Source organism: Nycticebus coucang, chromosome 10, assembly GCF_027406575.1.
Source record: "Nycticebus coucang isolate mNycCou1 chromosome 10, mNycCou1.pri, whole genome shotgun sequence".
NCBI lineage: Eukaryota > Metazoa > Chordata > Mammalia > Primates > Lorisidae > Nycticebus > Nycticebus coucang.
In genome coordinates this window covers 71,897,789-71,912,563 of record NC_069789.1, presented here as the reverse complement: position 1 = coordinate 71,912,563, position 14,775 = coordinate 71,897,789, and the positions used below count along the sequence as shown (strand labels likewise).

At 32.6% G+C, this 14,775-nt stretch overlaps 1 protein-coding gene across 3 annotated transcripts in view; it reads right to left on the bottom strand.

The window, feature by feature from the left end:
- BRINP3 (BMP/retinoic acid inducible neural specific 3) overlaps nt 1–14,775 on the bottom strand; it is a 389,735-nt gene that overhangs the window by 356,238 nt on the left and 18,722 nt on the right. For 2 of the 3 annotated variants that reach the window (XM_053607791.1, XM_053607792.1), the window contains exon 2: nt 13,461–13,746. The exons of the other annotated variant lie outside the window; for it this stretch is intronic. In XM_053607791.1, the coding sequence (XP_053463766.1) occupies nt 13,461–13,696 (236 nt within the window). In that variant the 5' untranslated portion in view covers nt 13,697–13,746. The remainder of the gene's footprint in view (nt 1–13,460; nt 13,747–14,775) is intronic. 3 annotated transcript variants of the gene reach the window in all.

Here is a 14,775-nt window from a genome sequence, read left to right as displayed (position 1 = left end):
CTCAGCAGCTAGGGCGCCAGCCACATACACCGGAGCTGGAGGGTTCGAACCCAGCCCAGGCCTGTTAAAAGACAATGACAACTACAACCAGAAAGTAGCCAGACATTGTGGCCGGCACCTGTAATCCCAGCTACTTGGGAGACTGAGGGAAGAGAATCACTTAAGCCCAAGAGTTTGAGGTTGCTGTGAGTTATGACGCTATGGCACTCTACCAAGGGTGACACAGTGAAACTCTTGTCTCAAAAAAATTTTAAAAAATTGTAAATATTTTGAGATATAAGTGCAACTTTATTACACTGATATATTTCATGGTAGTAAAGTCAAGCCCTTCAGTGCGTCCATCACTGATGTAACTTACATTGTACCTACCCAGCAACCTACACTGAAACCTCCCCTACAAACTGATGAAGGGGTATAAGGCTAAACCTACAGTAAGGGCCCCCAAAACTCTGTGAAGAAACAGGCCTAACTAAAACAATGATAATAATCAAATTCTGTAAAGGAACACACGTTGCTAAAACAATAACCATCAGCCCCTGTGCCCTCCTTTGCTTGATAATAGTCACTGTCCCCTTGTTTGCTTCTCTATAACTGCTATTAAGGAGGACATGGCTGGTAGTTATAAAGATTGATTCTTACTTTCTCTGCAGAAAACATAGCCTATTCAGAACCTAGGATAAGTTTTTCAAATATTTTCCAGGTCCTACATGCCAGTGGACTGACTCACCCTCACATGCCAAGGGACCAACACAACTGGTCTTGGACATACCACCCAAGGAACTGCATTCCAGTGGATCTGCTGATCCACCCAGACAGTGGCCCATTCCAAAGGACTGCTAATTCCACCCTGAAATCAGCTTATTAGCAAACCCTGATTGCCTAACTCTCTCCCAACCAAACTGTCTTGAAAAACCATCTCCCCAATTCTCAGGGAGACAGACATGGGCAGTTTACCCCATCTCTCCACTTAGCATAATATGGAATAAACTCTTTCTCTGCTGTGAACCCTGCTGTCTTGGGATATTGGCTCTCTCTGGGGCAGCAGGCAGATGAACCTGGCTGGGTGACAACACCATCCTCCAAAAACTTTGGATTACAAATGACAAATATGTGAGAGGCATAACAATCCTTTTAAGAATATGATCATCTATAAAATTATTTCAATCATTCACTCCATACAATATAGCAAATAATTAAATGGAGAAAATAGGTTTGGTTGAAAATCATACAGAACAAATAGAATCATAAAACTAATTTGGCTCAAGTGGCCATAGCTGAAAACAAGCAAATGAGCTGGTTCGAGCTGTAGATACTCAGTGCCATGTGAAGAAAGCTTTTACTGTATTATTGTTGTATTTACTGAGCATGGGCTATGTACTAGACTTTGTGCTGCATTCTGGAACTAGGATAATAATCCAGATACTATATTTACTCTTAGGAGTACATATATGAGTACCTGAGTATATTTACTATAGTCTTGGGTAATACTGTCATGTAGAACAGCTATTGTAATGTAAGTTATAGAAACTTTACAATAGTTACCCATTTTATGAAAGTAAACCTTCTCCTGAGTGAGTATTATTCAAAGCATTCCGTATAATCAATACTATTCAAAGTGCCTTCCTTTTGCAATGGTGGTTTTCATACTACTACATTTTTATTAAAAATGTTATGTGACTTCGATGTGTTTCTTTAACAAAAAGCAAAGATCATGCATTATATATAAAATATCTGCATTCTAGTCATGTTGTGCACCAAATATAATGCAAACAAGATCTTGGACAATTTATTTAACCATTCAGGACTTCAGTTCCTCTTCAGTGAAACCACAAATTTGTGACACCTGAACCATTTCCATGCAAACAGCTTCCTATGTCCATTAACATCCTCATCAACATAACTTTCCTATTCCAGGTAATTCTTGCTCAAGCAGGTTACATGTCAAATAACTTTATTTTTTATATGAGAAGCTCCCTGAAAGACTTATAACTCTTCAATAGAAAGCATTAAATTCAAATAACAGTTTGTGCCAATATTTTTCAAAATACTGGCATCAAAATGGTTCCTTTGCTCCTTCCAATAATCCTAAACTATCATATTCAGGATTTTTATCTGATCCTAATCAAGCTTCACGTTGCCTACATTCACAGGGTTACCTTAAACAAAATTGTAAAATCTCAATTAGAATTTCTATTTTCCCTTTTCCTCCCTAAAACACTCCTAAGTCTCTGTTATGGCAAGGCACTGTGTACAGTGCTAGGAATAAGATTAGCTTTGTCTAATGAACAGATGGTCTTGATAATATTTGGGGAAGTTGATCATTTTTTGTTTGAGTGGTTTTTATGCTTATCTTTGAAAATGGTTAATGACTTCTTGGCATACAATTATCTATTTAAAAATACCAGGAAATGCAAGTAATTCATTCACTTTTATAGTAATAGTGTAGATTATAAAATAAATATTTCAAAAAATAATATTCTACTGGATTTTGTTATAAACTTTTTACTTTATAAAGTACTTTTTACTTTTTACTTTATTCTCTATATAAGAGAATTACAAAATTAAATTTAAAACAAATAACAGAGGGCCCTTTATACTTAAGGGTAATTTTCAAAAATTGTAACTTTCACTCTTCAAGATCTTTATAGTAAAATCAGAACTGTATAGTGAAAACATTCCAAATTGATAATCCCTGAGGTATCTTCCCATTCCAGATGTTATTGTAGAATCATTCTTTGACTGACGCAGAATATTAAACATAAGCTTTGGATGTTAGGGAAAATATAGGGCTCAGTGAGTAAGGCACTGGCCCCATATACCAAGGGTGGTAGGTTCAAACCTGGCCCCTGCCAAACTGCAACAAAAAATAGCCGGGCATTGTGGTGGGTTCCTGTAGTCTCAGCTACTTGTGAGGCTGAGACAACAGAATCGCCTAAGCCCAAGAGCTGGAGGTTGTTGTGAGCTGTGATGCCACAGCACTTTACCAAGGGCAACAAAGTGGGACTCTGTCTCTTAAAAAAAAAAAAAAAAAAATGTGGTCGAAATGCTATGGACAGAACTGAGGACAGGATGAGACTCTTCAGAAGACATCAGCAATATAGAAATTGAATAAGATGATAGATCTGATACTGACAGGGAAGAAGAGCACTTGGCCTTCTAGGACGTGTAAATATCATTAATTTACCATTTTTGTATTCATATCTATTACCAGGTAAAATTACTTTATAATACAAAAAGAAGTACCTAAATATAAATAAATAAAAATTTGAATTATAAAATTAAAATGAAAAACTTTTTCCTGAATGTATGCGCCAAAAAAACATGTGTGTGCTTTATATGTGGGAGTACATTATACATAGCAAAAGGTAGTATTTTATACCATTTACTTTTTGTGAAAGAACAAAAAACCTTAGTTTCATAGTGCAATCTCATTTTTTCTCTACTGTGTAGTCCCTTGATCTCACCGTTCCCAATGAGCTGGATTATGTTAATACAATCCCCAAAATAAGATATTTCATTCTGCAAAATAAGCATCAGCTGAAAAATAAAGATTGAATAACATTTTTATGGAGTATAAGAATTTAAAAGTCACAGACTAATTAAAGACTAGTGATATACCGATGAAAAAACATTTATGATGAAAGAATAATTTTAAAATTTTAGAATATAATTTTAACATTCAAAATGGAAAAAAAAATCTTAGATTATATTTTTGCACATTGAAAATGGTAGAAAAGAAAGGCAAAAACAAATAGTGAAGTTTACTTAATTTATTTGTAGAAGGAACTGCTGGACTAATAGATCAACAAGATCGGTCAATATTCTTTAAAATATCTTAATGTTGCTGAAACATTTAATATGGCCAAAAATAATATCCTAGTAGCTAGAGAAAAACCTGTAAGTTAATATAGATTCATCGGGCTTTATGTAAAGCCCTTGAGGTAAAATGTGTTTCAGAGTTTGGGGACTTAGGGACAAATAAGGTATACATAGTGTGTGTTATATAATAACTTCAGGGGAATCTGAGGCAGCAAACTATAGTCAAATACATCTGTATCCTTGTAACAGAGCATATGAATATTTATATCAAGTAAATATTGATGTATTACAAAAAAAAAAATCTCACATATGTCCAGGCCAGGACAGGTTTCGAAGCCAAATGTAATAAGATCAAATGGTATGTTTCCAAGCTTTGGGGTTTTGCAATTTCTTATAAAGTGTTTTGAACTTGCATAAAAAGTTGAAATTTTCTCATGATGTAATTAAGGTATATATTTTTACCATTACTTGTTGAAATTTTTACCAGCAATGCAAATAAATATATAGCAGACATTATTTTCAAATGTGCAGATTCTAAATAAACCAATAAAACTGGATTATAATAGTTAAGTAAAGAAAATTCTTATTAGATCAAATGGACCAAATATATTCCAATATTACTTGAAATAAGACAAACACATCCATTGCTCTCAGCAAAAGGAAAATAAAATTGTGCTATGAAAGAACATGCAACAGAACAAACATTATTAAATAAAAGAGAAGATTGTGAAGCCTGAGTGATGATCAGTTTATTAAACAATCAAAAGGTAGAATTGTGTCAGTGATTAGAAATTGCAAACTCACATATTAAGACTCTTCCCAAGAGACATTTGTAAAAGTCATCTGTATTCACATGTGGATTTTGTTACCTTGAGATGTGTGTTCCCAGACATTTGAAACATTTAAAGAGCAGCTAAATGATCACTTGACAATATTATGAATGGTAATTAGATAGCATATGTTAAACATCATTAGTTCCATAGATGAATTTTAAAGTCATTTTCAATCCTTAAAATCTTTCATTTATATATAACAAAAACCCTCATTCTTGAAAAGATGATTCCAAAGAAAATTGTCATTCATTTTTATAATTAACGTAAGTATTATGAGTGATAAATGTAGTGTTGTATTTAAAAAAATTCTTTTCATATAATGGTTAAGTTTTGGAAGATTACGCTTTGTGAAAGAGTACTTTATAAATGTTAATGGAGTGTGTATGTTTAAATCTAATTTCTATTTTGTTTTGGGAAAATAGTTATGTGTGTCTTTAAGGTCAGACGGCCACAACAAAGCAGAGACTTGGCAAATTTTTTTGTAAGCCTTTGCTAATTTCAGGCTGACAGAGAAGTGGTTTAATTAGTTAGCTGCTGAATATCTATTTAAGTGATCAGCCAGGGAAACGTCTGCTATAAAAAAGACATGCAAAGTTCAGGCCATTCTTTGCTTCTTTGAACAGTGGTTGCAAAACACTAATGAAGAGAATCAGCAGATTACACATATGTATATTGAGAAAAGAAAAGGATTTTTTAAAAGTGGGGACTGATTTACAAAAAGCAATCATTTATATGTGTATGTTCTTTTGTTAAGTCCTTCTGTATCTTGACTATCAATAAAATATTTAGAGAACATTTAATGTCCTTAGTAGGAACCTTAAGAGTATAAAAATTTATCCTTTTCCTATAATCAGAATTATTAGCTTTTACACTTCAACTAAAATGGCTTATCAATATTTTCCTTAGCAAGTTGATTTAATAGTCTACTTTTTGTATTGCCAGTGTTTACTAGGAAATTTGGAGAAAAGTATGGAGGGAATATTTAAAAATGTGTGTCCAAGATTTGTATAATATTTTTCAACAAAAATTTCTTGAACATCTCTATATAGTCAATATAACTTAAGTCTAGAGACAATAAATATTAATGATTAATTGATACAAGATTCCTATTTAGGCCAAATTATTTTTACGGGATAATTCTTACATCCTAGAGCAGATTTTGGAATTATTGTTGAAAATTACTGAAAATATTAAAAGAGGATCCCAAATCAATCATTGCAATACCAAAAAATAAATGGTTCCTTATCAAATAAAAAAATGTTTCCACAGGGCCAAGGACACCATGAGTACTATAAATAGACAACCCACTGAATGGGAGAAAATATTTGCATGCTATATATATATATATATATATATAAATCTAATATTTGCATGCTATATGTCTATAAATCTAACATTTGCATGCTATATCTCTATAAATCTAACATTTGCATGCTTTATATCTATAAATCTAATATTTGCATGCTATATCTCTATAAATAATGTTTGCATGCTATATATCTACATATCTAATATTTGCATGCTATATATCTAATATAGATTCTGATAACCAGAATAGGCAAGAAAAAATTAAACAACCTTATTAAAAAGTGGGTGAAAGACATGAACAGAAACTTTTTAAAGAACGGTAGTCTAATGGCCAACAAACACACAAAAAAATTATCAACATTTCTAATCATTACCGAAACGCAAATCAAAAGCACATTGAGATATCACCTAACTCCAAGGAGAATATATTGGGTTTATATTAAAAAGTCCCCAAACAACAGATACTGAGAGAAAGGAACACTTATACTTTGTAGGTGGGACTGCAAACTAGTACAGTCTCTATGGAAAGTAATATGGAGATACTTCAAAGAACTAAAAATAGATTTACCATTTAATCTAGCAATTCTCCTACTCAGTATTGACCCCAAGGAAAAAAATGACATTTTACCAAAAGGACACTTGCATTCCAATGTTTATAGCAGCACAATCCACAATCATAAAGTTGTGGAAATAGTCCCAGTGCCCATCAATGCATGAGTGGATTAATAAAATTAATATGCATACTGTGGCGTATACTACTGAAACATAAAAGTTGTTATCTGGTATCTTTTGTAACAACCTGGATGGAACTGGAGACTATTCTTTTAAGTGAAGTTTTGCAAGAAAGGAAAAACAAATACCACAGGTACTTAAGACTGAATCAGAACTAGTCAGTCAGCACTTACACGAACATATGGAAACAAAACTCAATGAAAATTTAATAGGTGGCCTGATGGGTACAAATTCACACCTAATGGGTACAAAGAACCTTTTCGGGGTGAAAGACTTACAACTTTGACTTAAAAATGTATAAAAGTAGATTATGTAACAAAAACATGGGTATCCCCATAATAGCCTGAAATTAAAAAAAAAAAAAAAAAAGAAAAACTTAAAAAAGAAAATTATTGAAAAGTCATGGGCTAAGTAATCTCAAAAAATCATAAAACCTGGCACCTCTATAAAAGAATGATCTCATTATACTGTATAAAAGGAATGGTTCAGGCTCGGTGCCCGTAGCCCAGCATCTAGAGCGCCAGCCACATACAATGGAGCTGGTGGGTTTGAACCAACCCCGGGCCTGCTAACAACAATGACAACTATAACCAAAAAATAGATGCATGTTATGGTGAGCGCCTGTAGTCCCAGATGGGAGGCTAAGGCAAGAGAATCACTTAAGCCCAGGAGTTTGTGGTTGCTGTGAGCTGTGACCCCCACAGCACTCTACCCAGGGCAACATAGGGAGACTTTGTCTCAAAAACCAACCAATGAAACAAAAAAACAAGAATGGTTCAATTATAGATATTGGACAAATAACATCTATTATAAACCATAAACACTAACCATTTCAGATTTACCTTTGGAAGTACAGTTTGAAAGGGTGGGTCTAACCTTCTACTTTTATTCATAGACTTATTAAAATGAAAGATAATATCCTAACTTATGACTGATTTTTCAAAACTTGAAATTTTTTAATGACTGCAAATTAATATTATTACTTTATTTTTATATAAAATCAGAAAGGGCATCATAAATACCAATTTAGCATTTCAGCATATTTTTTTAACTTACAGTGATAAACAACATAATGTAAATGACTTTTTCCTCATTAAAGTTCATTCAAATATATTGACACTGTACCACAAAAAAGAAGCCAAGGAAATCCCCAAAGCACTGTTATTACTTACTTTCTTTAAATTTTTGGGTAGTTCCCATTTTAAAAAATAATATTAACAATTCAAAAGCCTCAGAAAAATGATAACAAAAGGAAACAACACCGATAATTGTGGCAATTTTACTGGGAAGAAGACCACAGAGGTATTAACAGTGAAGAATCAGAGAGCTTGGTAAGATGGAAAAAGATAGAGAAAAATAATCAGAGTATTTGTTGAAATGCCAAAAAATCATAATTGTTATGTTTTTCTTCTGTAAATAATTGTGTGAGCTAGCAGTTTTATTCATTTTTTCATTTTAATAGCAACAGACATGACTACATTCTTTAACCATATTAATTATAAATTCTATTAATTATTACAAAAGCATATCATTTCAATTTATGATAATGAGATTATATAAAATTGAGACCTGGCTCTTCAGAAAGTGAATTATAAATTCCTAAACTCTGGAATGACTGTTTCTATGTTATTTCTCTATGTTATTTCTGAATGAAATTTTTTCAATGTCAACCGAAGGATTTTTGAAGTATAAATTCATATGTATATTCCATTTGTTAATTTGAATTCAGTAACAAAATTTAACATTTATTATCTGGCTTAAACTCACAATTAGAGATGACTGAATATAGATGTTGAAAAATGCTTTAAAATAGTTTTGTTTATTCATGTATTCTGATTATTATTTAAAAGCCGTCCCTACTTAAGAATACTCTCCTTAATTAGAGCTAACGAACTAATGGAAGAAGTAGCTTCCTTCTCACTATAGACTCTTCCATATAGCATAGAACAGATAGAAAAGAGTTGGTGTGGTAAGGGGAAGAGAAGTAATTACAAAATCATATTCAATATACACAAACACAAAGAAGTATAAGAAATTTTTAGATATCATTAATAAAGAAATATTTGTAAGTGACATTGTGCAAAAAAAAGACGAACACAGATGAGACAAATTAGCCACAGTTGGTATTTGCTTTAATGCTTATCTAACCTTTCTGCTTTTGGGACCAGAAATGTTGAATTTCATAGCTCACAATTACCTACACCCTGTTCAGTGTGTATGTATGTTCACAAACACATACATATGTTTGTGTGTGTGTATTGGGAAAGGGATCATAAAGAAGTAATATACATACTGCAAGAACACATGTGCTATTTCTGTTTTATTTTATTTATGTTATGTGAAATAAAGATACTACCTAGATTATAAAAATATTAATATAACCTAGAATTTCCTGAGACACAATGTGTGAACTGTTTCCAATTCACTCTTGTGTGCTGGAGAACGCACTGCTGTGTACTGTTTTGGGTTTGATTTGATTCTTAGCCTTGGTTTATCTTAAGCATTAAAATATGTTTTGTGAATCAGTAAACTGTCTAACTGTATTAATGCCTCTCATATTCCTAGGAAAAGTTATGTACAACCATAGTTTTCTGTGTTGTTATGAGTTTTCATTTTCTCTCCTACAAATTCATAGCATTTTAGGGTACCTTTTGAATTGCTATTTAGAATACATCTAAAATCAGAAACATCATAGTTTTTATTGTAAAAAATGTATCTATTTTTCAGTGAAGAAGCTCTGTATAAATACTATCATCTTTATCATTTAATATTATTTATGATATCAATAAATATCTGTTCAAGTCTTATTTTTGATAGAGAATACTTATATTTTAATGCTTAATACTGCGTGTTTTAAGAAATCCTTCAACACCTTGAAAGATGTTTCCCTCTATTATCTTTTTGAACCTTAATATTTTTTCTTTCTTAGGCAGGGTGTCCATAAAGTCCGTGTGCCATTTCTAATGTATAGACCCTTATTTCAAATAAAATAGATTTATGTATGACACATGAAGAAGAAATCTAATTTCCGATTTTTTCGTATGGAATCATATTGAAAAATTATTTCCTTCAAAAGCTTACTCTTTTGCACACACTACTTCATGGTGACTCTATCATATTTGAAGTGACTATATATTTGTTTATCTTTTTTCTGGGTTAGCTTGTCCTTTCTGGGTCATTTTAAAAATATTTGTTTTTTTACTGAACACGAATATAAAGATCAAAACAGCACAACATCTATCTCATCTGTCTCCTGTTCTCACTCAAATTTGAACCGTTCTTTGAAAAACTGCTCTGAGGAAGCAAGCTAAGTTGCAGTAAATGGCATATATAAATTTTATTTTGAAAGATTATTAAAAAATGATCATTTTACCATGATTCACTTGTACATGTGGTTGATCAAAGAATAGTGGAAGTTGAAGGGGAAAAAAATTGTGCCATGATATATGAAGTTTGCATTTATGAAAAATGTGTTACAGAATTGAAAGTCAGCAGCCTTTGAATTCCTCTTGGTGGTTCAAGATAACTATTAAATACATATAAGCTTGAATAACTAAAAATGAGTCTCTTGTTTAGAGCTCCTGTAACTTATTTAACAAATGAGAATTTCCACCACCTAATGAAAATTATACATATCTGGTATACTTACGTGAGAGTGTTTCTAGAATATAACTGAAAACACAATGTGTCAACTTTAATATTAAGAGGATAAATGTGTCCCTGTTCTATGCTTCAGAGTAAACAACTATTTTTCCACGTGTAGGTGATTTTCTAAAAGTTAAGACACCTACTTAAAATGGCTTATCCTTACATGTATGTGACTATCAATCTTTATGGAAAAAGGAAAGATAACTGCAAATCTAACTTTTAATGTCTGACTAAATAACAAGTTACGCTTAATCATTCTCATTCTAATTCTTCCAATTCAGTGACCTATCCATAATTTAACTGTATTTTATTTTAAGTCATAATGTAGTTTCAGAAGTAAAACCTGAAAATACTTCAAACATATTTTCTTAAAAATACCAATATAGGCTCCATTGGTTGACAAAAACATATTTGTCAATAAAGATGTAAGTGACATCTTTAACTTTAGCCCTGCTTCTGATCTTAGAAGTTTTTGATTGTCATGATCTTGCTGTTCTATATTTGGGGGGAAAAGGGAAAAAAAAATTGCTGGACAAGGATATGAAATGAAAAAAAGACAACTGAAAGAGATTTGACTTAATTATTTTAACATGTTTAATATGTTTTAAATTCATAATGAATGCCTTTCAGGAACAATGTCAATGCAATATACTACATGATGAAGCTTACGGTAGCAATAATGAGCATTAGTTGAGTTTAGCTGACGACTTTAGGAAATTATGTGATCTTATAAGCAATAAATCAAGTACTTAAATATAACAAATTAATTTTCTTTTTCGAGGCAGAGTCTCAAGTTGTCGCCCTGAGTAGAGTGCCATGGCAACACAGCTGACAACAGCCTCAAACTCTTGGGCTTAAGAGATTCTCTGGCCTCAGCCTCCCAAGTAGCTGGGACTACAAGTGCCCTCCACAACACCCATTTTTTCTTGTTTTTGTTGTTGTAGTTGTCATATTAGCTGGCCTGGACGGGGTTCGAACCTGTCAGTATTGGTATATATGGCTGACACCCTACCCACTGAGCTATGGGCGCCGCCAAAAAAAAAATTAATTTTATATCTATGTCTTAAATATTCAAAAATTCTTTACTTTAGAGCAAACTTTTACGAAAGATGAAGTCTCTAATAAATATTTTTTGAAAATAAATATTAAAGACATGAACAAAAACAAAAAACCAGAAAGCTATTCTAATCCTTGATTTTAAGATTTTCTAATCTCTCAAATTTAAGGTTAACTTAGAGGAAAAATGTGGATCGATTCTATTGGATAGATTTTAAATGTCATTCTCCAATTTAAGAATATGCTAATTGGACAAATGGAATACTTTACTAAGACTGCAGGAATCCCAATGAATAAACTGTATGGTTCACTTTAAAGCAACTGTCAATGATCATAGAACCATTAGCAATGTTTAAAAAGTTTGATAAGAAGTTATAGCCTAGCTCAGGGATAAGAGGAAATATCTTAACCCTTTGCTTACAAGTAGACTAAATATCCATGTATGTTATTGAAGCCACAAATGTAAAAATGTTCATAAAATGAGCATAGGGCTAATGAAAGTCATCAGGAAGAGTCTCATGAAAACTAAACAGAGAATACGATCCCTACAAACAACTCTCAAAGGTTTTTTCTTTCATTCGTTTTCACTATTATGATACAAAAGAATGCCTCTTTCAATAAGCTCAGAGCCTCTAAAAACATGTCAAGCCACGCTTGCAACTTACAATTGATTGACCAATAACCTAAGCACAATAATCACATGTAAGACAACCCCTCAGCCCTCCTGATAGAGATGCCAATAGATCATGGAGACATGCCTGGCATCAGTTCGTCTGACAGTTAAAAGCCCTCTTGCGGAATGCTAAAATGTTAGATATTCTTACAACTTTACATTCAAGTAGCTCCACACAATCGGCGAAGAAAAACTGGCTAAGCCAACAAATACATATAAAAATAAATGAACCCGGAATCATGAAATATTGACCTTTCTTCTGAATTTCAGAAAGAAAACCTTTAGTATTTCTCATTTCATTCTTTCCAAATAGAATAAGTCTTTCCTTTAGACTTGCGACAGCATTGGGGCTGCCTGGAAAATTTCTTATTTTCAGACTGAAGCACAGCAATAACAGTGTGATGCTTCCTGAAACTTTTTCAGGAAATTCAGTCTCTTCTGTAAATATACATTACTGATAGAATTTATAAGTTTCTCACAAGGCTGTATTCAAGACACATACCGACTGAAACACAGTGCCCTCTGGTGCACACACGACATAAAATAAAATATTTATACGACGGTATCTACCTAGACGCAGAGACACAAATAACAAAACTAAATTTGCTTGTACATAAACACTGAATAACTTGGAATTAAAAGCTTCTAACACTAAAAAAAACAAAGTGATTACTTTGCATAAAATATTCGTTATGGCATAGATCAATAGACTCTAATCTATTCAGGTAATGACTTGTACACTCGACATTGAATGGAGTCACTGAGCAAGCAAAATTCATTGGATTTAATGTACGACTTTTTGTGTAACTTATTTAGATTTCAAATATAGAAGGGCAATACAAGTTAAAGGCCATACATCTTAGCCCACTCCATTTCTTTGGTCTTAGCTTTCATGTCCATTTATCTTTTATTTATTTTTATTCCATTTTCCCCTTTAGCTTCTGAATGCACAATTATTTTTCAGGTAAAAAAAAAGATGATGTGACCCAAATTCTTAATGATTAGTAGAAGATATTATTGTCAGGTAGGCTGAAATAACATGGGGTGTCTATAAGGTAGAAAGCAAAAGCAATTTAAGCAAAATAACTTTAAAATTTTGGCTATTTGAAATGAGAAACTCAGCCTCTAAGTACGTTGCATTTGCATGAAGGTGGTGTAGCCTTCTCAAATTTGAGAGCGATACATAAGTGGTCACCATTATCTTTTTTTCCCCATAATATATTGCATCTACAGGAAATATTCTGAAATAGCAAAAAAAAATACTATGGTGCATGGTAAATAATAACCCTTCTGATAATAACCCCTTTCCCATCTGAAACGTTCCCTTAAATTTATTCATATGCAACCTCCAAGGACGATATCTCCGTAATTGCTTTCCCTTTGCTTCATACCTGTATATCTTGTATCGTGTGCTAAATCCCTGCCGGCTTCTGTCCACAAAATCTGTGTATTCCTGTGAGCGATGGAAGGGTCCCTTATCAGAGAGGAGCCAGTCGAAGGGGCTTGTGGCATGCTGATCCGAAACAGCAGCAACCGCTAAAACCCAGCAATGAAGACTCAGTGCTATCCACTCCCATAGAGCCATCAGAGAGAACAATTCAGCACCAGCTCTGCTCCGCCATATCATGCTTCCACTGGGGATTTAGAGCCTTCATTCTCTTAGCTTTCCCTCAACACCTAGACAAAATACACAGGCAATTAGTTAACCCCTGGAAGAGTCTTTTCTATCAGTTAAGGTACTGCGGTGGGTAATTTTCCAAATTTTAATCCAATATCATTATTTTAATGTAGATGATAGTAAAAGAAAATAAAATGCAAACCGAACATTTTAGAGGTGCTTATCTTTTAAACTTTGTACTCTTTTTCTTATACTAATGGAAAATAAGGCACTCAGTCCCAAGAGGCCTTGTCATGACATTGTTGTCCAGTAGATCAGTAAAGCCTATCGAGCAATAATCAGAAGCTTCAGCTAATGTTCTTTTTTCCTGCTTAAATGTTTCATAAAATTAGACACCTTTAAAATACATATTTAATGTGTTTAAATATTTCACAAATTTTGTCATACATTTTAATATCAAGTATATTTAATTATTTAGAGAAATGTTTTAAAAATGAATTGAAGGTATTCATACCATTGCCAAAATCTAGATAAACTTGGAATAAAACAGTGTATAAGAATACATAAATACGTAAATACATGTATGCGTGTCTTCCTACCTAAAGATTACGTGTGTGTGTGTGTAGAGAGAAGAGAGGATAAACAAAGAGACAAATCAAAATATGGATAAATGTGTGTGAGGGGTAGATGTATGGAGTAGTGAGTTTGCCCAGATATTTTTTTCCATTAGTCTCTTAGGGACTAATAGCTTCACTGATTATTTGAAAAGAATCTTAATTAAATTATGTCCAGGACCTTTAGAATATTTAAATGTGCATCTGTGTTTATTCTTGAGATGAACATTCATACCTGAAAAATTCATATACACCCAATAAACTAAGAAAATGCAGATTATCCATAAACAATTAAACTGCACTCATTATATTAATCCCAGGATGATATGATATAAGGAACTTTAGACATAGCTATTGATGCAATGTCTATATACCACACCAAACAATTTTTAAATATTTTAATTCAATTTTAATTCCTATCCCCATCAGTCTTTGCAAATAGTTATTATTTATATCACGTAGAACCATACAGAG